The 27040-nt window shown below is 31.7% G+C and overlaps 3 protein-coding genes across 4 annotated transcripts in view; 1 reads left to right on the forward strand and 2 right to left on the reverse strand.

Annotated features, from left to right (window-relative positions):
- The window catches only part of LOC116006445 (fructose-1,6-bisphosphatase, chloroplastic-like), an 8834-nt gene extending 6061 nt beyond the window's left edge, over positions 1-2773 (reverse strand). Inside the window, exons 1-4 of one of the 2 annotated variants that reach the window (XM_031246810.1) lie at positions 2228-2773; positions 1298-1522; positions 638-1144; positions 443-554 (exon numbers count right to left, since the gene is read on the reverse strand). In XM_031246810.1, coding sequence (XP_031102670.1) covers positions 483-554; positions 638-1144; positions 1298-1522; positions 2228-2662 — 1239 coding nt within the window. In that variant the 5' untranslated portion in view covers positions 2663-2773 and the 3' untranslated portion in view covers positions 443-482. Of the gene's footprint in view, positions 1-331; positions 555-637; positions 1145-1297; positions 1523-2227 lie in introns of those variants that run through there. The other variant, XM_031246809.1, reaches the window with a different exon arrangement.
- Positions 2774-14654: 11881 nt separating this feature from the next.
- On the forward strand, positions 14655-15839 carry LOC116006301. The gene is made up of 3 exons (XM_031246619.1): positions 14655-14814; positions 14965-15291; positions 15453-15839. The coding sequence occupies exons 1-3, from the start codon at positions 14748-14750 to the stop codon at positions 15614-15616; spliced, it is 558 nt and encodes a 185-aa protein (XP_031102479.1). The 5' UTR covers positions 14655-14747; the 3' UTR covers positions 15617-15839.
- A 171-nt stretch (positions 15840-16010) lies between these two features.
- LOC116006859 (laccase-7-like) lies at positions 16011-18925 on the reverse strand. Its single transcript, XM_031247356.1, has 6 exons — positions 18830-18925; positions 18469-18623; positions 18001-18245; positions 17716-17844; positions 16512-17498; positions 16011-16375 (listed from the first exon to the last, which is right to left on the reverse strand). The coding sequence occupies exons 1-6, from the start codon at positions 18923-18925 to the stop codon at positions 16245-16247; spliced, it is 1743 nt and encodes a 580-aa protein (XP_031103216.1). The 3' UTR covers positions 16011-16244.
- Between the last annotated feature and the right edge of the window lie 8115 nt (positions 18926-27040).

Below are 27040 nucleotides of genomic sequence, written 5' to 3' on the forward strand. Positions count from 1 at the left end.
TTTTTTTTTTTAAGTTACAAGTTCACTTCCCAACCGGAGCAACTTATTAACTTTCTTGATTTGAGTCCATCAACTATTGATTTATCGAATACACACTCTCAAGTACTGAAGTAGTAGATGTAGATTTAATTTCTCTCATCACTCAAAAATATTTGCATAAATAAATAAATAAATAAACTATGTTTGTTGGCTTTGGCTCTTGAGTCTTTGTTTGTTTGTTGTTTTTTTTTTTTTTTTTTTTTTTTTTTTTTTTTTTTTTTTTTAAAGAAAAACTCAACTATTTGCATAAATGAACTGCAGCACTTATAAAACATCTAGTGATGTACAATCATTTTGCCTGACTCAGAAAAGATCAAAAGAATATTTTATTTTCAAGTGTTTACAATGCATTATTTTAAGTTGTAGATTCTGATATACATCTGAGAGTGGTCCAAAACAACACCATGGCTTCAATGTACTCATCTCTGCATTTCATTCTTGGATTAAGCTAGGTACTTCTCCAACTTGTCAACTTCCTCCACACTTCCAATGTATAGAGGAACTCGCTGGTGTATCTGCAAATACAAATCACAGATTCAGTTTATATCAGCAAATATAAGACTCATAATTTTAACAGAGAGCCATTCATTATATTCACCTCAACTGGTGTGATATCAAGAATTCTTTTATGGCCATCCGATCCTTTTCCACCGGCTTGCTCCACGATGAAGCTCATCGGGGCGCACTCGTACAGAAGCCTTAGCTTCCCATTCTTGCTCTTCTTGTCTCTTGGGTACCCATAAATGCCTCCATACAAAAGAGTTCTATGGAAGTCTCCCACCAAACTGCCAATGTACCTAGCAGAATAAGGCTTGCCACTAGGGCCAGGGTCCTTAAGGTCATCAATGTACTTCTTCAACTTATCATCCCAGAGCTGGTAGTTGCCTTCATTAAACGCGTATATCTTCCCCGCCTTTGGGATCTGAATGTTTTCTTGGGTGAGAACGAATTCGCCATACATAGGGTCCAAGGTGAAGGCGAAAACGCCTTTTCCCAAGGTGAGAACGAAGATCACAGAGCTCGAGTACATGCAATAGCCTGCTGCTAGGAGGTTATCCCCTGGCTGGCACACACTCACTACACATTTCTGTACCCCTGTGTCAAGCTGCAATTTTTATCACCATAAAACGTTTGATTTCTCGAATTTCATTAGACTATAATGTTGTATTGACAGGATTGTTTAATTTTCTGCATTACATAGGATTAGCAAGGAAACAACACAAACTTTGTGTGTTTTCAAGATTATTATGCATATTACCTCAGCATCATCGCCAATATCCGCCAGGCACTCATCATTCGGGCTGTAAATGCCAAAGATCGAGCCAGTAGACACAGCAGCATCAATGTTTGATGATCCATCAAGGGGGTCAAATACCACAATGTAATTCCCAGAGTAACTCTCCTCCACTGCCACAGGCACATCCTCTTCCTCTGATGCTATGATCCCTGTCCTTCCACTTGACCTCAAACAATTAGAGAACACCTGATCATGATATCAATCACCAAAACATTAATTTGTAAAAACCATGGCATATTTTCTCAAGAAATGAACTGTATCTCAGTCCATTGGCAATAAATGCTATTATGGCAGGTTTTAATGATCAATTTTTCATGAACCATAGTATCAACATCACTTGTCACCCCCAATAAATTAAACACTTCATGGTATGTTTTACAAACTCTTGCCCTCAAAAGCGAAATCCCTCACCCTGGACCCCACCCCCGGACCTGACAGGATTTGTGGAGATAATAAAGGAATGAGTAGTGTCAGGTGCTCACAAGAAGTCACCACATTAGATGCAACACCTGACAGGATTTGTGGAGGTAATAAAGGAATGAGTAGTGTCAGGTGCTCACAAGAAGTCACCACATTAGATGCAACTCTGACACTGCGACTACTAGGGCTAATGCCACATCCTTACACACAATTTTTCACCCAAGAACCAACTAAGCTCCCCGTGCCGGGTATGTTTTACAATAACAAACTATGCATTGGAGGAAAATAGAATTATGTCTCTATTAACTCAAAACATGGCAATTGTCAGGGAGATTGTTCATCATCAGAAATTTAGAATATAAGAATTTACTTAATGTAATGTTCATTGATTACAATTCAAATATTCATCATCCAGATAAATAAGGTGCATCTGATGCAGGGTTCACAAAAAATGTGGGTATGACTGCAAACCTCATTGGAGACAACATCGAGCTTCTTTTGGTCCTCTCCTTGAACATTAACAGCACCCTGAACACCAGTAAGGTTAGAAATGCCAGCCCTTTGTACCAAGCTAGCAATCTGCTTACAAGCCATGGAAATGCTTGATAACACTATGGTAAGCTCTGCATCTATAACCCCAGCTTGTTCTTGCTGTAATAGCCAGCTAGTCAAGGTCTGAAGCGCATACCCACTCTTCTTCGTCTTTGTCTGAGCCTCTGTCTCCACTGCCATGCATCTCACCCCTCCATTATTCCCTGCTTGCCTCCTCACTTTACTGTGGGCTCGGTTCTTGGGGCATAAAAATTGAGTCTTTTCGCCCAGAACGCAGAGGTGGTGAAGAGAACGGCGAGAAACGGAGCGGGGGCTCGAGAAGAGGAGCTGTGAGGTTGCAGCGGAGGCTGCCATGGAAGCTTTCTACTCTTCTGCCCTTCTTTTTCCTGTGATTTTTTTTTTCTTTGTGCAAAATCTTGTGACCTCAAATTTTATGGATTTCTTGCATTCTTTTTGTTTCTGGAGATTGAATGCTGGGGAAGTGGGGTAGAGGGTGGCGAGAGATTGAGGGCTGGGTAATGTGGGGTGGGGAAAGGCTACTAGGAATGAAGGTGGGGGCCACTTATCCTTTTCCATGAGAGATCTTCTCCTCTTCCATTTGTGGTTCCCTTTGGGACTTGGGAGGTTCGAGGTGACATCAGCTTTGGGTGTCGTACGACAAATTATACTATAGTTTACTTTGCATTGTAAGTTCAAAAATAACATTCAAATTATATATGTGTAGTTAATTGATTAGAGTTAGACACTTTCTGTAGTTGTAATTATCATATTATATGTCAATAATTATCAAGTTATTTGTTTACATGTACAGAAATTGTTTTTATATACAAAATGTGTTAACTGAGGTTACAATTTCTTTTTTTATAAAGTTTCACAATGTAATATGGACCTGGTCCATGGTATAATCATTAGTGTCATTTGTGAGGACTCCAAATTTTTGTTTGGGCTTATGGGTTTCTTATGAAGTTGGGCATCTTAGAGCCCAATATTTATTAGGCTAAGCAAGAGTAGTGGTGGATCTTTGGAGTATTTATCTTTTACAAATTCGAGCATATTTCATGTGTTATTGATTATTGTTAAAAATATCACATTGAAAATTTGAGAAAAACACATGAATTTATAATGCAATGGGTGGGTGAGGCTAACCAAATAATTAGATTCAGGTGAGGCTAACCAAATAATTAGATTCAATTTTTAGTACAATTTGATTCATGTATATTGTGATTTAGTTACGCAGTAAGCCCAACTAAATCTTAACAATTAAGAATATCAATCTTAGTCCGAAATCAGTAAGTTGGTTTAATAAAATCAAAAAATGAACTAATTCCATTTTTGGTCCTAGATTTATAGATGGTAGTTCACTTTTAGTCCTTTTTTATTAAAACATCCACATTTGGTCCTAGTATTATTGTGACATGACCATTTTTGGTCCCCCTTCAACAAAATCATTAAAATGACATTAAATACAAGGGCACTTTGACCTTTTTTTACAAAGTAAGTTGATCCGCTATATTTTTATTTTTACTTTTTTGAAAAAAATTCCTATTTGAAGACCAAAATGCCCTTGAATTTATGAGAATTTTAACGATTTTGTTGATAAAGGACCAAAAATGGTCACGCCACAATAATACTAGGACCAAAATGGGATGTTTTGAAAAAAAAGGACTAAAAGTGGAATGACGCCTATGAATCTAGGACCAAAAATGGAATTAACTCATCAAAAAATTTTAGAATTAGTGTCAAAAAATTTAGTCCAATAAAAATCAAGCCAAAAGCCAAAAGCCAAAAATATAAAAGTTCAATGACCGAAACGTCCTAGCATGAAATTTAGTGGAATGGCCTAATAGCTCGAATCGTTCAATGCTACTCTTTGTTTTCACAAGTGATGTGGAACAAAATATACATGTGAGTTTATACTTAAGTTTATTTTTAGTATTTTTAATAAATATATTACAAAAGATTTTTTTTATAAAAATAAATAACAATAAATACAAACTTATTATAATTATTATATTATAAGCGTAAATATATTAATTATTTTTAGTTGCAATTTAAAAAAAAAAAAAAAAGAGGTTTGTATTGATTAAATGAAGTATATGTTTATATTTATTAGTGTAAATGTACTAGTTTATTAAAATTAAAAGTTTAAAATGTCATTTTAGTTGAACTTGCCCGGTATGTCTAACAATCTAACGATTTAAGGTTAAGGTAAAAAAAATTTAACCCGATAAAAACTCAATCAAAAATTAATAAGTCTATCAACTCGATAAGGTTGGCTCAAAATGAATGGGGTTGGACCGACATACCTACTAACAATAACTATGTGTCTTAGTTTTTTGCAGCGTTTTGAACACATCATCTGGTAATAATCTGGACTTTAAAAAGAATACACTCATGTATATCTCATCATCTGGATTGTTAAGTTTTGTGGAACAAAGAAATTGTTCAACATTCAGTCTACCTATTTTGTTTTTAGGTCTGAACTACAACCTGAACTACTAAAGTCTAGTATATCAAACTACTCGGAGATGAATTATTTTCAACTAGTTTAGAAGACACTTCAAGGGAGTTAAGGCAATAAGGCTTGAAGATTGCGGAAGGCTTATATAAAAGACAGAGGTGGATGTTGGGTTTCGGTTGAGTGATTTAGAAAGAAAATGCACTGAGTTGAGATAGATTTCCACTCTCAAGAAATACATACTGGATTAAACGAAGGATTTGAAATCCTACTGAAGATTTAAAGTTGTCATTGAAGTTCAAGCCAATACTCTAATCACTAAATTTGGGATGTAAGTCGCAAGGAAACATGATGGGAGTTAGGTTATGCTGCTCTTTATTAGGGGGGCCTTCAACACGAATCGATCGGGAGATCAATTGCCCAATTCTTCACAAAAGTTTTGTGTCAAATCGAGCTATGTCTTAGCTATAATTGTGCCTTGAATAACTCTGTGTTCATTTGAGATGATTCTTGAAATCGACTATTATTGAATGAGGAATTGAGCAGCTAGTCTTTTCCTTAAATGCCTCCAGACATAGGAGTGACTACTCCGAATAAGGTTACCAAATATGTTGTGTTCATGTTTTTATTTTTTACAGATATATCATTATGGTTGCTGATGAACAATATTTTTACTAGTAATTTAGTTTAATTTTTCTAATTAATAGTTATTTGTAATTAGTTAGTGTTCATATTTTTTTATATTTAATTATGGTTTTTTAGTTCTTCTTAAAATAATTAAATTATGGGTTATTTTATTATTAAGTTTAGTATTATGTTTTTCTAAACCTAAGTTAGTTTTGTTATCCACCTCAGCCCATTATCTGTAGCCCATTAAACAAATTTCCTTTTCATTCTTCAAAGAACTTACGCAGCCAACAAAAGGAATTGACGGAAGCTACGGTCAATTAACGAACCGGAGAAGTAGACGCCGTAGGAACGAAAGTTTCCAATGATCGGAGCAATTTTAGCGAGGAAACAGTTGAGCTGAAATAGTATAAAAAGAGAACTTTTGCAAAGAAGAATAATCAATCATCTGGCCCGGATCAATTCCGGTGGCGGTGAGCAAAAACCCTCCGTCCGGCAGTGTTGTTCCGTCTTAACGGTGGCCGATTTGATTCGGTGCAACCTTTTCCGTTCGGCAACTACGTAATCTTGGTGAGCGCTAGAGAAATTTGAGCGAACAAATTCTGGACAGCAGCTTCTTAATTGTTTCGGCGGAGCGGTGCGAAGTAGTTTCTGAGCAGACTTTATTCCAATTTGGCGCAGCAGCTGGACATTTGGCGTCTTAAGCTTGAATCTGGTTTTGTTTTCTTTTTTTTAGTCCTGCAGCACGTCATTCTTAATTGTCTAAATTCTGCAATTGTTAGTTTTGAATTTGATTTGAGGAGTTTAGATGATAGTATTTAAGTTCTAAGTTTTATGTACTGTTGAAATTAATTGCCATTAAAATGCTTTGCTAAGCTTTTTACTCTAGGAACATGAACTTTTAACCATGAATATTTTGCATTGAATTGAGTTTTAATATTGTTAATCCAATTAAGATTTGTCTTTTGATTTTATTCTTTTTGATTAGTTATGTTAGAGGTGGCCAACTTTAGCATGATATAATTGAATTGATCTAAGCGAATTTATAGAGTAAACACTATGCCTATTAATTCCGTGCTCTGAAAGATGAATTGATAAATGATTTAGTTGTCTTATTAAATTGTTTATTAGGTTCATAACCCGGGTATTCCGTAAGTTCTTCTATGATTAATGGGTCTTGACTATTTGAATAAATGTCGTAAGCATACGAATGGTTAAGGTACGTGACTTGCTCTGAACGCCATACAGAGCAAAACTAGTAGTGGTAGTTGATTCATGTTCTTAGGTTTTTCCAACTTGATTGTTATTCGGTATTTTGGTTCTGTTTATTTGTTTACTTTCTTGAGATTTGATTCAATTATTTTACATTTGAGTTTATTCTTATCGTTGATATATTTGTTCTGAGCATTTTGAATTGTAAGTTCGTTATTTTATTTTCAAGTCATTAAATTGCTTTGTCTAAATTGCATTGTATCAATTCCTTGTGAGTTCGTCCCTTACCTTTGCACACTATCACTACAACTGATTCGTGCACTTGCGAGGACATATATTAAAATTGTCCATCAGTTGCCTTGTGTGATGTGGTTAAGTAGTTCTAATCATAGTTCTGGAATACTTTAGTTTGTTTACGTGGTAATTGATATAGGTTTGAAAGTACTTAGTTGAACTAACCCTTCCATCAATAAATATTTTGAAATCTTGCATATTTGGTTAAGCGTATAATTTCATCATCTAGTTGGTGGTAAGTGCATACTAATTAAGCTTCCTACATAGGATTATTTTATTGGTTTGCTTTTGCCTACCTCTTCTCTTTAACACTGTTGGGTTAAGAAGGTGCATGGCCTAGTACACCTACACCTTACTTGGCTTGATATTGTTCATATCATTAGTAAGTATAGGTTTCAAATCAAGGAAGACACACTACTACAAAATTAATCATATAAACATAATTTTACACTATACCTCTTAAAACAGGTGTAGGTGTAGTTTATTCTAAAAAATAAATAAAAGACACTACTTTTCGCAACACCCACCGAAAAATATACTTTTATCACAATTTTTTTATTTTGAATCTTGATTATTTTTTAAAATGATAAATACAATTCAACTAGTCAGAAGATCAATAAATACATCCACTTATATGATAAAGAACCTATCTCAATTGAATTGAACCATTCAATACGACACAAACATTAATTTCCTTTATCAACATGGCAATAAGGTTGGATTTAATTAATGTGGAAATGGAAGTATCATTGCAGCGTCCTCCACGAAATCTGCAAGAAAAAGCACAAAGTCTTTAATTTGTGGCCTTTGGTCAAGCACTCAAGCAAGCTGCCGTATTATATCTCATAGTAAAACTTGTATGAAATCGTCTCACGAATTCTTATTCGTGAGGCGGATCGAGTCATGATGAAATGTAATACTTATACTAGTAAACGTAATATTAAATCATGAATAAAATGTTTATTACTTATATGAAAAATGTAATACTCCATACTTGAAAGGAAAATGTAATACTTTCACATTTTTATATTGCATTTTTCTTTAGTATTATATTTTTAGTATTATATTACCCTATGTGACAATGAATCCCCGTCACCAAACTAACACGTCTAAGCTTTGTGAAGTCATGCCAGTCATAGCTCATATCTCACCAAATTTCACACCATATTAGAAAATAAAATATATTATTTGCCAATAAATGACGTGGTCACTTGCATGTTTACATCATAGCCATTAAATTAGTTTATTATTGCATTTTATTTATATTAATTATCATTCACGACCATACTAATAATATTAAGTACGTTTATATTCGGGATAATCCTTAATCAAGTTAGTAAGACAGTTGACTTGATAATTATAATGTTCTAAATTCGACTCTCCATGAGAGTTGCTTATTAGCCTTTTATTTCTATTTGAGTAGATTAGATATGGGCAACTTAGATTGGCTTATTTGGACAATCATAGTTAGTTTTGGACAACCTAAACTGACTTACCTCGTTAAGATCCTTTGCTGATTAGTGTTACAAGGTAGATTTCGCCAAAAACGCAACTTAAGATAGCACATGTGGATTTTCCTATAAATCAAAATATATTTAAATTATTGCAAGATTTTCTCATTCAAAAATACGATAAAGATGTCCTTTCATAATACAACACTAAGTAATCATTTAACACTACGAATAAACCTCATAGATAAGTGAACCCAGCTAAGTTAGTTGGGTTGTTAACTTGTTAACCATAAAATTACAAGTTTCACTTTCACTGAAAGTAGACAGGCTAGTGGATTCGTTGGAAAATTTTGAATGTAAATAAATAAACTTCGTACGTATTTTAGTTTTTTTTTTTAAAGAGTAAAGCTTCATTTTAATTATCAAGATTAAAATACTCTATTTAAAAATAAACTTTAAAATGTCTCTTAATTTTTTTTTGAGTACTACTGACTCGGCTACAATGTAATATATAAACTACTTTCTACCTACTGAAGCACAAAGAGTCAGTATCGAGTATCTGTTCATAAACTACTTTCTCAACCTACTGAAGCACAAAGAGTCAGCATCGCCTTCACTGAGGCTCGGACCTGCCCCCTTCAACATGGGGTGCAACCAAATACCACTACCGGATGCCACTAGACCACAAGGTCATTGGCAAGTAAATTTAAAATGCCCCTATTTTGTAAAATGCTCTCAAACTAACACGTAAACACTTTGTCAAAGTCAAAGTCATAAATCGTCATACCCTACAAAATTTCCACACCAATATGTAATTGAAATTAAAGCTATATATTTCTAGTCATATGTATTAATTAGAAATAATATGTTCTCAACCAAGTTAATTAAATAATTAATTTAGTAATTATAAGATTTTTAGTTTAAAATAAAAAAAATTTAAATGTGTAAGATATAATCAAGTCTTGATATGATCTGAATTGAACAAATTAGACATTAACAAAAATAAGCATTTCCTAAAAACTCATTATTAACTTAATATCAAACTTTTCTTGAAATAGATATTCCCGTTATTGGGGAAATAGTTATTTTCAAAATTTTATTTTTAAATTAAAAAATAAAAAAGAACCTTATCAAATAACACGATAGATCTATTTTCAAAAATAACATTCCTTTCTAAGTATATCCCGTCAACCAAGCATATAGTAAATGCATAACCATTCATTATAATTTTTCTCGGAATTCATAGAAAATACGCATCAGAATAAACAAACAAATAAAAAAAATGTTTATAACAAATATGAAACACCTCTAATTAGGTATATAATGGTTGGAATATAAAAAATATTTAAATAATATTCGTAAAAAATTATAAAATAATAATTTTCTACATTCTGATATATTATTTAATCAGTTGTAAAATGAGTAAATTTCACTTTTAGTCTATTGTAGCAGTGTCATATTTATTCTTACTTTTTAATTTTGTTTAATTACTACTTTGACTTTAATTTCATTCACTTACACCAATTAGTCCTCACTCTCTCTTTTTTTTTTTTTTTTTTCTTTTTATCAATTAACCCTTCAATAAAATGTTAAACATATAATTTTATCATTCAATTCACTACCTCTCAACACACATTTTATCTCCCTCTCATATAAACTCTTTTAATTAAAAACAGTAGGGGCAGTGGCTCCCACAACTCCCCCAATAAATCTGCCGATGATTATGATCTAGGTCCAACTAGAATTAAAACCTATTGATGAAAATAAACTTTAAAACATCTTTATTTAAAAAGTAAAATTTACAAAATTCCTACTTTGGAAAATGCTCCCCAACTAACACTCTGTGAAGTCAAGTCATAAGTCAATAAGTCATACCCTTCATAAAGTTTCCACTCCATTTAATGTATTTGGAGAAACTACTATTTTTATTCCTATGTATTAGATAATACTAATGATAAACATGCACGGTGTGAGATCACAAAATGTTTAATAATCAAACCCCCAAGAAAAAAGATAGTAAAATCTCATTATTGAAATGATTTTTACTAAAACGAATAGATTTTATAACTATTAGAAGACAATTTTTTATTTTTATTTTTTGATAATAAGAAAGATTATTATCTCACAATTTTTTTAAATGAATTAAATTTTCTAGGTATTGTGTTTCAAATTATTATATACTTTAGAAAATGCAAATAGTTTTTCTTTGATAATTTTTTTTTTAATATTTTAGTTAGAGTTTTAAAAGCAATACTACGTACAATAATAAATGAAATGAAATTTTTGTTACAATATGTTAATAATCCATATGCCTATGACTTTGTGGTCAAGTGGCATAAAGTGGTTCTATTGACTATTTGTGTTTTAATTGGTTGAGAAAGTATATATGAACAGATAGTACATTCTAATAAAGTCAATAGTATTCAAAAAAAATATTAAAAATTCATATATAGTACATCAAGTAAGATACAAATTAAAAAAATGTTATGTTTCTAAATGCGAAATTTTCAACTCTTTTAGAAAAAAAGTAAGATTTTAATTTTTTTTAAAACTAAAATAATGAAAACTTAAATTTTCAAATGAGAAATTGTATTAAAATATGTATGTATTATTTATTGATTCAAATTATAATTAAGTAAACTATTAAAAATATTACATAAAAATATGTATGTATGTCGTTTTTTTATTTCACATAGTAGGGTAGAATTGAAAAAATAAAAATTATTAATGATATGGTATAATAAGTAATAAGATATAAATGTTCAATACAAAAAATAAAAATTTAAAGAAAAGTTTAATTTCACTTATGCCACTAATAGATTTTTTTTTTTTAATCCAGTTAAGAGTTAAGGTTAAACAAAAAATTCAAAAAGGAAAAATGTGAAGAGTAAAATTTTTTTTTAAAGTCAAATATACAATACAAAAAAGAAACATTAGATACAATTTATACCATCAACACAAAATTTGTTCCAATTAAAAGTTAACATTATTGATATTTATTAAATTTTAGAGATTAGAGAAATGCATGGGCCAATACAACCACTCATTATGATTTTACTCCATATTCATAGAAAATATATGTATAAAAAATATTTAAAAAATTATATATAGTCAATTTTATAATTATTGTAAACTTTTATGTTTACAATATTTATAATATTGACTATACTCCATTTTCTTTTTACTTTTCAACAATTAATCGTTGATCTACCCAAAAACCTCATATTCACTACATTTTGATAAGAATGGTGAAAAGATACCTTACGACATACTTTATAAATTTAGATACATGATATGCATTAAAAAAATAGAGAAATAAATACACTATGTTTATCATCATTATGACGAATATATATAGTGAGTGATTCTGGTGCGGGAATTTGCTTAGGTGCGAGCATGTGATTTAATATGAGCCATTGATCAAATCTAGATCAACGACTCAAATCAGTGATTTTATGTGCACCTGGAACAAAACAACTTAACCTTAACCTTAAGCAAGAAAATTGCGCACCTTATGTACACAAACCACGCACTTTAAGCACACAAACAAAGCACCTTAAAGAAGGAAAATCACACACCTTAAGAAGTAAAACAAGGCACCTAAAGCTTTAAATCGACGCACCCTAAGTTCTCAATGAAAAATTGATGCACATTAAGCACAGAAACCACGCATCTAAATAAGGGAAATCACGCACCTTAAGAAAGAAAATCACACACTTTAACTACACACATTAAGTTTGACCAAAACAAAAAATTACGATCGTATTTTTTTTTAATAATTGTTAATCCTGGGCGTTGATTTTGAAAAGATCGATGGTTCTCTTCTCACCGCAAAACTGTATCTAAGCACACCATCCGCATTTGAACTATATATATATATATATATATATATATATATATATATATATATATATATATATATGTTGATAAGAATGGATGAAAAGATATATTATGACACATAATTTATAAAATATAGATAGTTGATATATTTTGCGGTCAGCGTCTTAAAGCATACACCGAATAGACCGACTACAATTATTGTACTGTAGCGGTTCTTTAGCTACACACTTAGCAACAAAATCTGGTTGGAGTTAAGAGTTTATGTGAATTGAAGTTTCATATTTGATAGCAATGATGAATGACGACGTCGTCCCTTACAAAGAGGAAACAAAAATGAAAACGGCATTACTATTTATAAACAAAGTTTAGATTATTACAAGGAAAAAAGAAACTAAAGTACTCCACCACTGACGAAGAGATCGAAGATACTGGAGAAAACCTTAATGCGGAGTATAATATAATATTATTGTAAGAAAGTTATATTAAGTTATACTATTTACAAGAGTGGAATATACTTTTTAAAAATTGAATTCATTTTTCTTGAATTGCATATAATTAATTAATTGGGCCAAAAAAGAATGATAAGATTCCAGAAAGAAAATAGTAATAGTCGAACACGGATACGGAAACTTGAGAGGTTGAAACTTCATAGGGGCAGCCATAAACGCACCCCCAAAGTTTGGAATTGAAGTCCTTGCAGAAATACAAGTGTAAAACAAACTAAAAGTCTACTAATTAACAAAATGACTTGTCAAAGACTCAATAGAAAGCAGCCTAGAATTTTGATTTAGAAAAATATAATGTCGAAAAATGATTGGACGAAAGACAGCGCGTGGGCTCCACAAGGGTCTTCTTGACTCTTCACCAATTTCCAATAAAATTAACTATTCTTTTGGTAGTTGATACAATGTAAAGCATATTACATCAAATTAATTATATTGAAAGCAATAAGAAAAAAATGAAATATATATATAAATTTCTAGAGTATTGCTCGGTCCAGGTACAAACGTGTAAATTTGTGCCCTTTTATAGAATTTGTGTTTTACTTTTTCATTACTGATAATTATATTGTGGATTATAAAGTTTACTTTTAAATTGCACTTGTAAATATAACGGTGTGTATATTTTACTGTTTGTGTTGTACATGCACTTGTGGGAATTTTAATTTTTTAACTTTATTTTTGAGTTGCATTTGTTAGTATTATAAAATTATAAATTGTATTTTAAAGCTATTTGTGGTGCATTTTAGAGTTCACACATAATTTTTATATGACAATATTTATTTGTTTCTTTGTGTATTCTTTAAGTTGTGATAAGATTGATTATTTAATGGTAATTGGTGATTATTAAAAACAAAGATTTTTCAGCATAAGGTTATTAGCATTAAGAAGTAAATTAAATATACTACAAGGTAAAAGTATCGTTTAATAATTTACTTATATTATTAAACAATATGTATCATGTAGCTCTAACAAATTAACTATAGTTGTATTGATGGATCCATAACTAATCAATGAATATGAATGATAATGTTACACATCATAAGTCATATAAATGACGCAAAATATGGTCCACAATTTTGGTACAAGTGATGCTTTTAAAAAAAATCTGAAAATAGGGGAATATATATTCTTTGCACTAATTAATGCTTTTGTACTGTTGATTGTCATTTCGTCTAGTTAATTTGTATTGACTAGTGAGTTAAGTAACTCACAAGTTATTTCGAAAAAGGAACTCACAAGTAATTAATAAGGATATATAATCGGACAAATTTCACAAAATGTTGTGTAATCCGGTAAGTTTTTATTTTGTTATTTTTTTTTTTTTGAGAATTATTTTGTTAATTTAATATTATAAGATAAATCCATTTATAAATAAAGTTAAAGAGACAATTAATTTGGTAACTACAAGATTATAAGTTCGATCAACTTCCAACGTGAGTAATCTATTAACCTTTTGTAGTTTGGGTCGGTTAACTATGAACAACTTAAGTTGGTTTATATCCGTCCTTCAGTTAATCAAATGTACATCCTCAAATATTAATTGCAGGTTTCCTCCTCACTCAAAATTTTATAAATACTAACTAAGTATAAACGCTTTACGTTATATGTATTTGACACAATATTTGATTAAAAAAAATATTTATCAAATATTAATGCATGAAACTAATGGAAGTTCGATAAAAGGATTTTAAAAAAAAAAACAACAACAACATCAACAACAAAAGACACGATTTCACATTCACACAATTATTTACTTTGTCTATTTAAAACGACGTAGAAATGGTCAAAAGGTTAAAGTAGTAATAATCAACTTATAAGAACACAAATTATGAAAGAATCTACGTATAGAAGTACTAGTAGTAGAATAATGTTGGTTTTACCGGTCCACAAAGCTTCTAAACTTAGTCACCGCCCATGATATCGGTGCCCTCCCCTATATAAACAATGCCCCTCCATCGCCATTTCTCATTCTCACAAACCCTTCAACACATCATATAATATCTCTTTCCTTCTCCCTTTACATCACAAAAAAGAGCACCAAACACATAACAAAAATGGCTTCTTTGAAAGCATCTTTGATTCTTTTCTTTGCGTGCTCTCTCTTTGTTCAAGCCACTCTTGGTAAATATATATACTCCTTTTCATATTCTTATTCAATATACTATATATGTATTGCATGGATCATGTATATATATTAGATTGTAATATTATGATATCTAGCTTGAAAGATTGATGTTTAATGTTTTTGTGTTATTGGTTTTGTTTATTTAGGGGAGATCATTTGTGAGGAATTACCTACAAATGTTTGTGCATTTTCTATTGCTTCTTCTGGAAAGAGATGTTTGTTGGAAAACTCGGCTACTAATGAAGGGAAGGTAGAGTACCAGTGTAAGACGTCAGACGTGATGGTCGCGAAGATGGCCGAGTACATAGAGACTGACCAGTGCGTCGGAGATTGCGGTGTTGATAGAAACTCCGTCGGAATCTCGTCGGATTCCTTGCTTGAGCCAGAGTTCACCGCCAAACTCTGCTCTCCGGCATGCCACCAGAACTGCCCCAACATCATTGACCTTTACTTCAACTTAGCTGCCGGTGAAGGTAAGAATCAACTTTTAATTTAATTAATTTATTCTTTCCTTATTTAAAATTTTCTATACTTAAAAAAGTCAAAAAAATAAGTCACATATTTTGTCAATTATAACATGTCATGTCACGTAATAATAATATGTCGCGATTAATTTATATTGGTATATTTTTAGGAGTGTATTTGCCTGACCTGTGTGACAAGCAAAGGAGCAACCCCCGGCGAGCCATGGCGGAGCTGTCCAGCAGTGGAGCGGCGGCGGCAAGCCCTGCCACCAGTGAAAGCCTTGTTGCTGATGCGCCGGAGTCTTCACCGGCACCAGCACCGGCTTCTCTGTAATTTCAATCGTTTTCTCCATGTACGCATAATAATATATAGTAATTTGTTGGTTCGTTTTCCCATGTTAAATAAAGGAGATGAATATGGTCGGATTACAATACATTAGACACTCGTTTGTCGCACTATATATGAAGAGCATATGTAATTCCATAATAATATTTGGGTTTGTCGTAGATGTACTATTTTCTTTTCTATATATATATTTTGTAGTATTTCATATTTATTTCTAAGTTACAAATTAAATAAATCGTATCACAGATCTTATATATAGCTCGAGTAAAGAAATTACATTTAAATTTATTCGGAAAGATGACATTTGTTGAAAATAAATTCAAATTCAAAACAACTACCAAAATAGCAAAGTCAATCTCCCAACGCATTTGACAAATTCAACGCGGATTTGATGCAGTGATACGTGTAATAAAATATGACATTTTCATTGACTAGCAAATTGTAATTCTAGAAGCATAGTTACAAAGTTTTTGAAAATTCAATTCTACTATACGTGTTGCAGTGTGGACTGTCGTGCAATTTTACTAAAATTTTAATAAATATTGCACTTTTATTGACAAGTAAATTAAAGTTTCTTAAACACATCATCTCAATTTTTTTTTGCTAAAATTATATATCAACATTGAGGAAGATCTTGTGGCGGTGGGGGCAACGATGTCTCTGGTGTCGGTCCATTCTCAACCACAAAAACGGTGGCTAAACCAAACTCCAGATGCATATCTAAGTGGCAATGCATTATCCATGCACCTATACATTAAATAACATTACGTTACGCAAGTAAAATTTGTTGAGCACATATAATAAATGTTACGTTACGTAAGTAAAATTTGTTGAATACATACTATAAATATTATGTTACACAAGTAAAATTATATGTGTATACCTGGATTGTTAGCTTGAAATCTAATGACAGCCCATCCACCAGCTGGGACGGCAATGGTATTACGTTCCTGAGGATTGTACAAGTTGAAATTACTCGAGTCTGAAACGGGATCATAGTTCCCAAAGCCTTGAGCCAAAATGTGGAAATTGTAGCCGTGCAAGTGTATAGGGTGACTTTCTATTCCCACCAATGCAGTATTTTGAAGCACTATTTGGACCGTGGAATTATACGACAACCTCTTCACCTTAGTTGAAACTCTGCTCATAGAAATCGCTATGTTGGCCGGAACACTAAGGTTGGAGAATTGTTGATTCGTATAGTCGAACGTTACCGGCGGCTGGTCGGGAAAATCGTCGGTGTAGATCCCACCAACGCCGTTAAAATGTGATTCCAATATAGACAAAGTGGTCGGTAATCGGAAAGATTCGTTGTTCATAGATGCGGTGAGTCTCAAAAGCCCGCCTGGGATAGCACACGGAATGTTACCCGGGTTTGCACAGGGGAGAAGGCCCAATCCAACTGTAACGAACATGTTTTCGTCCACCGGGCCGGGGACGGGTCTCCAGAACGGCCCATTAACCAGCCCGGTCAAACTACTGTGGAATCTTTGGGCCGTATCTTTGTCGTCAAAGCCCGGCAAGACAGGCATGGTCGGGGTTGATGACGATTGCGCGCCGACGTAAGTAATGATCGCGGTGGCGGTGGTGTTGTCGAACGGCGGCGGCGGCACCGACTTGGCACTGGCGTAGGCTCTGGCGGCCATGTAATACGCCCCCGGAGACTGATCGGCGACCATGAGGACGTCCGTGGTTTGTCCGGGGCCGAGAAGTACGACGTCGGTTTCGTACGGGGTTGTGTAGGCGGCGTCGGCGGCGACCACTACCATTTTATGATTGGCTATCTTGAAAAATAATTGGTCGTCAAGTGCCCCGTTGATGATGCGCAGTAGATATGTTTTGCCATAGACCACGTTTATTTTATATGTAGCTGGTACATAATATATATATATTTTTTAGCTGTAGTCAAATGCATTTAGTTAAAAAAGAAAAGGAATTTTTTTTAGGGCCATGAGGTATCTGAATAAGCCCTAACTATATAAGGGACACCTTTAAACCCGTATTATACTTAGTCTAATTTCCATCTTTTATTTAGGAATTAAGAAATTATTATATATCCATATGTGTTTGATTAATATAATGCTTACAATCAGAAGAGCATGGGTAAAGATCGCCTGGTTGGCCATTAATGGTGAAGGCATCAGACATATTTGGTCCTACGCCTGTAAGCTTCCCTTGTTCATCAACATCAATAACGTTGCTATTCCACCACTCCCCTGTCCATAGCCATAGCTATATATTATTCCTTTAATTTTAATTTATTTGATTTTGGGTGATCAGAGAAATTCGTTATCACTACCGGAAGGCATTATGGGGTAAATTTTACAAATTATAAGAAATAAATCAAACTAAGAATTTTTAATAAATTTTACCTAGGAGAATTATGAATTCATCATCTGGTGGTGTAAATGGATAGGAACGACCAGGCGTAGGATAAATAACGAGAGCACCATAAACAGTGGCTCGGAGCATGGAAACATGAGCGTGCCACCATAAAGTTCCTTCTTGACCGGTTATTGTAAACTTGTAGGTGTAGCTATTCCCCGGGAGTATGGGACACTGTGTCACATATGCTGGCCCATCTGCCCACCCACTTAAATACTGAAAAATTCCATGCCTGTTGGATTAATTAACAATAACATATATCATTATTTTCTCTAAAAAAAATTCATAAATTGTGTAAAAGTGTAAAACTTTGCAATTTTTAGCAAGTTATAATTAATTAATAGGACTAAGAAATTAGCAATTGTGTTTTGACTTTAGAAATTATTAATTATTACGTATTTATATACTCCGTAATAAATTAATGTTTTATCATATGAAACAAAAAAATAGAATACCAGTGAATGGTAAGATTGTAGGGGGAAAGGTTAAAAACATGAACAACAAGGGTGTCTCCTTCTCGGACGGCTATTGTCGGACCGGGAAGACTTCCGTTCACAGCAGTAATCACTTGCTGACTACACAGCTGGTTCACTATCATATTATCCTCAACCTGTAACATATACATACATGCAACAGCATTAGAAAATTAAAGGATGATAAAAATCATAACCACCACTTGAGCGTGTGCATTGGGTAAATTCTGTCTTGTGACATTAACTGATAAAAAATCACGAAAAAATAAATCATTCTAACTTAGGTTGTTTATAATTGACTGACTCAAAGCAAGAATTAATTAAAGTGGAGAGAATTACGTACGTAAAATGAATGCTCGACAACATCAGCCAAAACCACCGAGAAAGCAAAACTGAGAACTAAAACGCATGGAAGTGTTAAGGATGTATGTTGTGCCATTTTTGTGTTGAACTAAAACACACACACATATATATAGTAACAATTCTTAACATGCATATTGCTGATTTCATTAATGGGATAGTGGTTGGTAGTATGTCATCAGCAACGTTACGTTACGTGATTTATTAAGCTAATATAAAAGGATTTCCTTGACAAATTCCAAAGCCTTCGGATTATAATGGAAGTCAGACCTTTAATCTCTTATTAAAAAAAGAAAAAAAAAGAGAAGTCACCTGCTCTGGTTAAGCCATGGATATGATATGGCCGGGTGTCAGCAAGTTTGAAATGGATCTACTCCCTCTACGTATATGATTACATTTTAATTCCTATTTTAAAAGTTTGATTGGATTGAAGTGTATATCCCCAGTTTTCCTGCACTATATATTACGCATTCAAACCCAAAAACAATTTACCTTGTCGCTATATATCAATATATGCATGCATGTGACCCAGTCTACTTCTAAAATTTTCAGTTCTTATTGTGCTTAATTACTACAAGTAAAATTTACTATGAATTGAATTTACTTATAGATTAAATACATATGAATTTTATTGATCTAACTAAGGAAATCTGTACATAAATATGATTTTTTGTAATGAGTTCTCGTGATCCATGCAGTTAGTAAAATAAGGCATTGACTGTTCCAGCTTTCTAGCCATGCATGAATGTGAATTCATGTTGTGTAAACCAAGTTTTTCGACAATATTTGTTGGTGGTTAGTGTTATCTATATATCACTTTAATATTATGATAAAAAAAAAATAGTATCAAGTAATTTTTTGAACCCTCAAAGCAATCAAAATGTCATTTCTGGCTGAAAATTTTATGTTTTGAGTGGTAAGTTTATATCTAAGACTTTATCTGAATTAGTAAGTTTGGATGTAGTTTTCTCCGGATAGTTTTAACATACTATCATTGTCGTCATACGTACTAGTATAGGTTTGGGGAAATCAATTATTTAATTTCTACCATATTTATTTGACCCAAACAACATTCAAGAGGTGATATGGGTGTACTATAATGTAATGCTCCATGCATTTTATGAAACAACCACTTGAATGAACTCCGTTCAATTAAAGTGTTTTTTTTTTTAAATACATTTTATATTGGTGGTATGGGATGACTAAATGTTCCTAACCCAATTATTTTCAAGCCCCGAAGATATTTGGGCCATGGTAGTAATCTTGGCCCATTTGAAATATGCACAGTGCTTATGTTTATTTTAGTATATTTTATGTAATACAATAAAAATGAAGTTGCAGTATATTGAAAATAACTATATATTCAAATTTAATGAACTTGAAGTATCTATATCTAAAAATATAATAAGTCTCAATTTAAGTTATATCCTTGATTTATGTATGTTTTTTCTGTTAATTTTTTTTATACATTATGCTATAAGAATTGTACTACACAAATTTTTGGACAAAATATTCATGTTGTTATAACTTTTGTTATCTTTTTCATTATTATTACCATGCACATCTATACAGTATACACAATATCTTTCTTATATTCTTCAGTATGATAATAATGTAGGTTGACATTATATATTGAAGTAATATAAGAAATAAGCTTGATTTAATTTAGATTTTAATTAAATCTTATCATAATTATATTTAGTAATTTATCATATTTAAAATTCTTACTTTAATAGTATTAATTAATCATATCATAATTATTACTCAAATTATCAATTATACTTTTAATATAATATGATTCTACAACTATGAATTTTAAAAAAATTATATACTATTATTTTTAATATTGAATATTAATGTTGTGCATATATTTTTGAAATCAAGAAATTAATTCATGTTGTGCATATATTCTTACGCATCACATATATAAAATACTAGTACCAAAAATAAATATGTATCAAAATTAATCTTGTGAGATGGACTACATAGTGCATGATATAATTTGTCAAATAGGGTACGAATGATCCAGTGGGTGAATCACTTGACATTCACGTAAACAAAGCAAGATCCACACCTTTAGAAAATAGTAAAACACTTTATAGGATGTCTAATCCAACACTATATAGGATGTCTCAACTTTTATTTTAAGAAAGATGGGATTCTCCCTTGCTAAAATCATGTTATATGTTTACTGTGTGATATCACTGATAGATCAGAGATTCAAAAAAAAAAAAAAAAAAAAAACCCTTTTATCTTCTTATACGCCATTTTAACTTAAAATAAATTTAATCAGTACATAACATAATTATTCTCTTTATTTTCATTTTATTTGTCCTATTTACAATTATAATTTTTTTTTTTTGAAATACTTGATTCTTTACAAGGTAGTATATGTTCTATACTTACTCGATGTATACAATTATAATATTTAGGGTGTGTTTGGTTAGGGGGTTTAGTCATAAGGAATGGGTATGAAAGTGATTGTTTGTGTTTGGTTGATATGTTTTGTGAATGTTACTATAGGTTTGGAATACCTCATTAATGACAAAACTCATACCCTTATTAAATAAGGGTTTCATCTCCCTCCCTCCTTTCTTAATCAACTATTAATAATCATTCCCATTCCACCCAATTACCAAACATGTTAAATACTTTCACCAAAACCCATTACCATTACCAAGTATTTGATACCCATTCCGATTCCGATTCCCATGTGCGAACCAAACGCACCCTTAATTTTATCTGGGTTATAATATATTAATTACTTATTTCAAGAATCACAATTTAACTAAATTGTTTTATACTTTAAAAAAGAATGTAATCGAATAAAATTTGTGACAAATACACATGCCGGTAAAATTAAAGCAGTTGGGCGTAGACAAAGAAAACCCCGTTTGAAAGGGAAGTACGTATAGTACGTTAACATGACATAAAGAAAGAGCAAAAGAGATTAAAAGTGGAAAAAGAAATACCGTGAATCCAACTACAAAACAAGATTCTCTCATAAAGCAATTAAATGTTGAATAGGTGGTAAAACTAAGTTGGAGAAAGTTTTATCTTCGCTTCCTTTTTTTTTTTTTAATGCGAGGTAATTTGATTAGTACGCTTGTCATCTCCAGCCAACTAAATACATGCAGTAGATGAAGATTTGGTTAAATTGATGGTTTTCATATGCTTATTGCGTTTTATAATAAAATATTTAGNCCCCCCCCCCCCCCCAGTATAGTGCAGGTGTTTATCTGTCCCAATGGAGTGAGGCGGCCATAATTGATGAGCAATTTGTCATTCCATCCCCAGCCCACACATGCACCCAGAAGTTTGTATTCAGATTTTTGAGTTAATGAATTTATCCATTTTGTTTCAAAATAATAATAATAATAATAATAATAAATAAATAAATAAATTTCTTCCCCGAAATATTTAGAAACTGATTCTACATCATGCGTATAATTTATGTTGGGCTGCGGGAGTCCACCATTATGTCATCAGATTGTGACGCTGACTGTATAAAGAAATTAAGTTGCATTTTCACTACTAGCTTAGTTATAGCTTTTGGTATAATAATAAGCACTTGATCCTATAATTGGTGTCAGGATCACAGGTCCATTGAGACTAGTGTCTTCCCTATTAGCTATAGTTTTTGATACACTGATAGATGAGCGTTTGATCCTACAATTTATATACTAAAATGTTGGAAAAATATGTTGCTGCTATCTGTAATACAAAAGAGATACAAAATAATACAGAAGAACAAGGGAACAAAACCGGATCATCTGGTATCTTCAGGCGTGTAATCACTTTCCTATAAGCTTTAAATCTCTCTTAGAAAAACAACAGGGTTCCAGATTTAATCTTATGGGATACAAGAAGATAATGAAACTCTTAAGTTGCTTCAATTAAGAATTTCCTGAAGAATTGTAGGACTGTGAAATATCAAGGTTAAACAACAAGTTAAGTTGTCTATATCATCAAACGTATCTCCTTAAGATTTTATAGAAATAAAATCTAACTGTTAGGAGAGGTTACTGGAAGTTTATAGCAGTTACAAAACCAACTTCCAAGATATATATGAAATATAACTGATTTTGGGATTTAAACAAACTAATTCACGTAAGTTATTATGCAAAATAATTAATTAAGCATACTTATATTAATATTTTGTATGCAAGACACCATGGAAGCAAAATATAAATATAACTTACGCATGCAGTAGTACAAGGGTTAATTACGTGCAAGCTAACTGCATTTCTTGTGAGAAATAAACTTAGTTCCATGCAAGTGATTTTGCTTTGCAAAATATCACTTAGAGAGGTGCATGCCTAATAAAGCCTTCGAGAGGTACACCATCCTATTCGAGACATAAATCTTGCCATGAGATTTGACCTCTCGAACCTCTCGAATGAGGTGTACCCATGCATAGTATATATTTATATATTAATATCTTAAGATGCAAGAACCATGCAAACAAGATAATATATGAATATACACGTGCACTGATCCTTAGCTTCCAAGATGCAAAACACAAACCATTTCCCATGATTTAAGACTTTGCTTCTCAAAGTATAATCAAAGGGGCATCACGTACGAGACGTGGCTCCTTCGAGAGATCAATAGCAAGGCTTCACGAAGCATACGTCCGAGAGATAAACCATCTCTCGTGCATCTCTCGTGGACCTTTCAAATAACCCAAAATCATCTCTACCAAACTCAATAATATTTACTACTCCACAACTCCAAATATTATTTAAGCTTGCATGGTAGACATCTGAACCATTAATCTCCATTACTGTACAAATATCCAACATAAAATGTTATTTCTCTTAAATTATTTATAATATTCTATAATCATAAGTTTTGCCAATTTGTTTGTCGTTGGTTTTCAAAATAAGTTTTGCCAATTTCAACAAATGATGAATGTATATTGCATACATTTTATAATGCAACTATTATTTGAGGAGGCTCAACTAAAAATATATCTACAAAAATTGAATTATTTACCTTAAAGCCCGAAAATTGTTGAAACTTTTAACTAAAATGATAACTTTGAGTTGCTATTTTGTGGTACAAATATATGAGGTCCACCCCCGATTTGGGTCGGTTCAAAGTAGATCAGATTTACATTTTCATATTGAGACAAAGAACTTGATATATTATACGCTAAAAATGAGTAATAGATGAATGAGAATTAATTATCAAAATGGACCAATTTGAGAGAAGTAAAAACTTGATTAAGCACTACCTTTCGATACTACTTGCAGAATTTACTCTTCGGTGGTGCTTAGTTAATTACCACTACTCGGTGCGATCTTTAAAGCCGCTTTAGAAGTTAGAACACCAATTTGTGCTTAAGCTAGCACCTTGTGGTGCTTTCATTTTAGTGCACTCACGAAGAGTGCATTTCTTGCACTTAATTACGAAGAGTAAGTTGTTTTTGGCTCTCTTCGGTCAGTTCCGAAAGGTTGTTTACTTTTGAACGGACTTCTCGATCACTCAGTGTTTTGAAACAGGTTATTAATGATCGGTATGAATTAATTGTATATTAATTTCGTAACCGCAAATATTATTTTTAATATTAAATATAACTATTTCAAACGTTATAATCCAATTATTAATTCAGATTTATTGTGACTAATTATACTAAAATTTAATTGGTCCCATATATAATCCTATGTTTTTGGGCAGATTTTGTAGCCAAGAAAATCTGATTTTTCTCTCTTAAAACATGGTCTTCTTCCTCTAAATTCTCTGCCCTTTCCTTCTTAAAAATTGCTAGTGTTCAAGCTTATTGTTCTAGTTCAGGTTTATATTTGAATGCTCGAACTATAGTATCCTTGATTCATTTTATCCCGAGAGACTGACGCTACAACGCTTCTAGCACCATCGGTAGGCATCGAATCGATTTTAAAGAAACTGTGAGTATCACACCACTTGGATCCCTTTTTCTTTCTCCTTTTTCTTTGGTTTGTGGATGATTTTGTTTATAAAATTTAAATCCCTTTGTGTTTATATATTTATATATATGTTGATTGAGATTATTTTTGCGAGATTATAAATCTTATTGTTTTCAAATTATATATTTTAGTATGTATATTTTCAAAATATTTGATATATATATAATTTTTGTAAAACCAACTTATTCACCCAAAAAAAATCATATTTCATTTTTCAACCACTCATTTCACGCATAATACTTATTATTAAAGTTTATAGTAATGGATTGTAACTAATTCATAATTTCATGGCCATAATTAGCTGAGCTAGAACGTGTCGTGAAATTCACATTTCCTATGGTTTATTACATATGTGAAAATAAATTATGTAATCTATAATTCCAATGACATAATTAACTCGCAATTATTCCATCTTTATCATATCGAAAGACTCACGCTTAGTGTGCATGCATGATGTCTAATCTCTCCTTTAAGCTAATTAAGAAAGCTAATCTTTCACTTTATATAGTCTTTTTTCCTCCCAAACTTTATATAGTTAATCAAATGAGGTGAGGGTGATAATATAACGTGATTGAATATATATATGTCACTAGAAAAATCAAATCATGGGCTATGATGTCTTTACACTTTACACCAAACCGTTATTAAATACATAAGTTTGGGACAAAACTCAACTAATCAATCAACTCAAATCAACTGCATAAGTTCATTTCTGTTTTGCAAACAAATGTACAAGTTTGAAATCCTACTAAGGGTATATAAACTAAAAAAGGAGGGGAGGGGTAAAGGATAAATGTATTTGACCTTTAATTTAATGGTAATGGACGGATAAATTTAGAATTCAAACTTATATAGTTTGTATTACATGAGAGTGTGAACCATAATTAAATCCCTCCAAATTTAGGCATTCATTAATTTCACCCATCCACCGGCCACTAGAAAGGAGCTAATTCCATTTTTAATTATTGCACTAATTTTACCTTTAATTTCAATTTATTTTAGATTGTCATAAATTTAGTTTAATATTTTTAGTCATTCATTTGTATAATATGAAATTATGAATTGTCAACTATAACACTCTCTCTTTTAGCAGGGTCAATAGTACTAAAAGAAAAAAAAAACTATAACTCTCTCTTTTTTTTTTTTTTAATGTTTTGGGATGAAACGAAATTAAAAACTTAACTCCTTATGTTGTTTTGTAAATGTTTATGAGTTTGAACAAACATAAATTCCTGGATTTGTAAGAACATAGAAACATGGGAAAAAAATTACAGATGTCATGATCTCCACTCCTTTGATATTTCAATTTCCCATTAGTTGGGAAGAAAAACAAATAACATTGAAACAAAATTGCTCATCTCTTTTCTACATAAAAAAATTATCATTATATTGAAACAAAATTACCCTTTTATGATTTGTTGTTGTTTAACTAAGTTATGTACTTTTATTTTTATGATGTCTTTTGAATTGAGCTTATGAAGTTTAACGTTGCAAGATTAAGTAAATTTGAGAGCTATTAATGCATTGCATTATAGGTTTGAAACAAATTTATTTGTTATTTAATAATAATAATAATAATAATAATAATAATAATAATAATAATAATAATAATAATAATAATAATAATAATAATAATAAGATGGTCATTTTGGTTTTTATATTACTTATTTCATTCCAATTCTCATGGATAAAATTGAAATTCCCAGTAATTCGATTCCTTCAAATCAAACACTGGAATTTAAATTATCACTTTATTCTTATATTATTTCTTTCTCGTTGAATTGCAATTATTTTCCCCATAACTCACATTATTCTTATATTATCCAAGTTAGTCTTCGACTATAGTGATTTTATCCAATTTAGTCATTAACTATAGTGATTTTTCTCGATTTAGTCATTAATTCTAAGTTCTAACAGTCGAGAGTTAATATTCAATTTAGTCATCGACTATAGTGATTTTTCTCGATTTAGTCCCAAACGTCTTTTTATGTTTAATTAGGTCTCCAACTTTAATGGTTTTACGCAATTGAGTCCTCGAATGTTAGAATCCAGGGCTAAATCGAGAAAAATCACTATAATTGATGACCGAATTGGCTAAAATCACTATTGTTGAATACTAACTTGGGTAAAACTATTAAAGTCGATTACTAAATTGGGTATTAACATAGGACTCAATTAGGTAAAATTATCCAAGTCGATTACCTAATTAAGCAAAAAAAAAAAAGGCATTTATGACTAAATCG

The sequence above is a fragment of the Ipomoea triloba genome, chromosome 15 (assembly GCF_003576645.1).
Source record: "Ipomoea triloba cultivar NCNSP0323 chromosome 15, ASM357664v1".
NCBI lineage: Eukaryota > Viridiplantae > Streptophyta > Magnoliopsida > Solanales > Convolvulaceae > Ipomoea > Ipomoea triloba.

What these genes read in the sequence shown, in the direction of transcription:
- LOC116006301 (XM_031246619.1), top strand. Translation starts at nt 14,748, where the DNA reads ATGGCTTCTTTGAAAGCATCTTTGATTCTTTTCTTTGCGTGCTCTCTC. An exon ending in CTTTGTTCAAGCCACTCTTG is followed by an intron (nt 14,815 to 14,964) that starts GTAAATATATAT and finishes TTGTTTATTTAG; the next exon opens with GGGAGATCATTTGTGAGGAA. An exon ending in CAACTTAGCTGCCGGTGAAG is followed by an intron (nt 15,292 to 15,452) that starts GTAAGAATCAAC and finishes GTATATTTTTAG; the next exon opens with GAGTGTATTTGCCTGACCTG.
- LOC116006859 (XM_031247356.1), bottom strand. Translation starts at nt 18,925, where the DNA reads ATGGCACAACATACATCCTTAACACTTCCATGCGTTTTAGTTCTCAGT. An exon ending in TGAATTCATAATTCTCCTAG is followed by an intron (nt 17,845 to 18,000) that starts GTAAAATTTATT and finishes GGCTATGGACAG; the next exon opens with GGGAGTGGTGGAATAGCAAC. An exon ending in TTACCCATGCTCTTCTGATT is followed by an intron (nt 17,499 to 17,715) that starts GTAAGCATTATA and finishes ATTATGTACCAG; the next exon opens with CTACATATAAAATAAACGTG.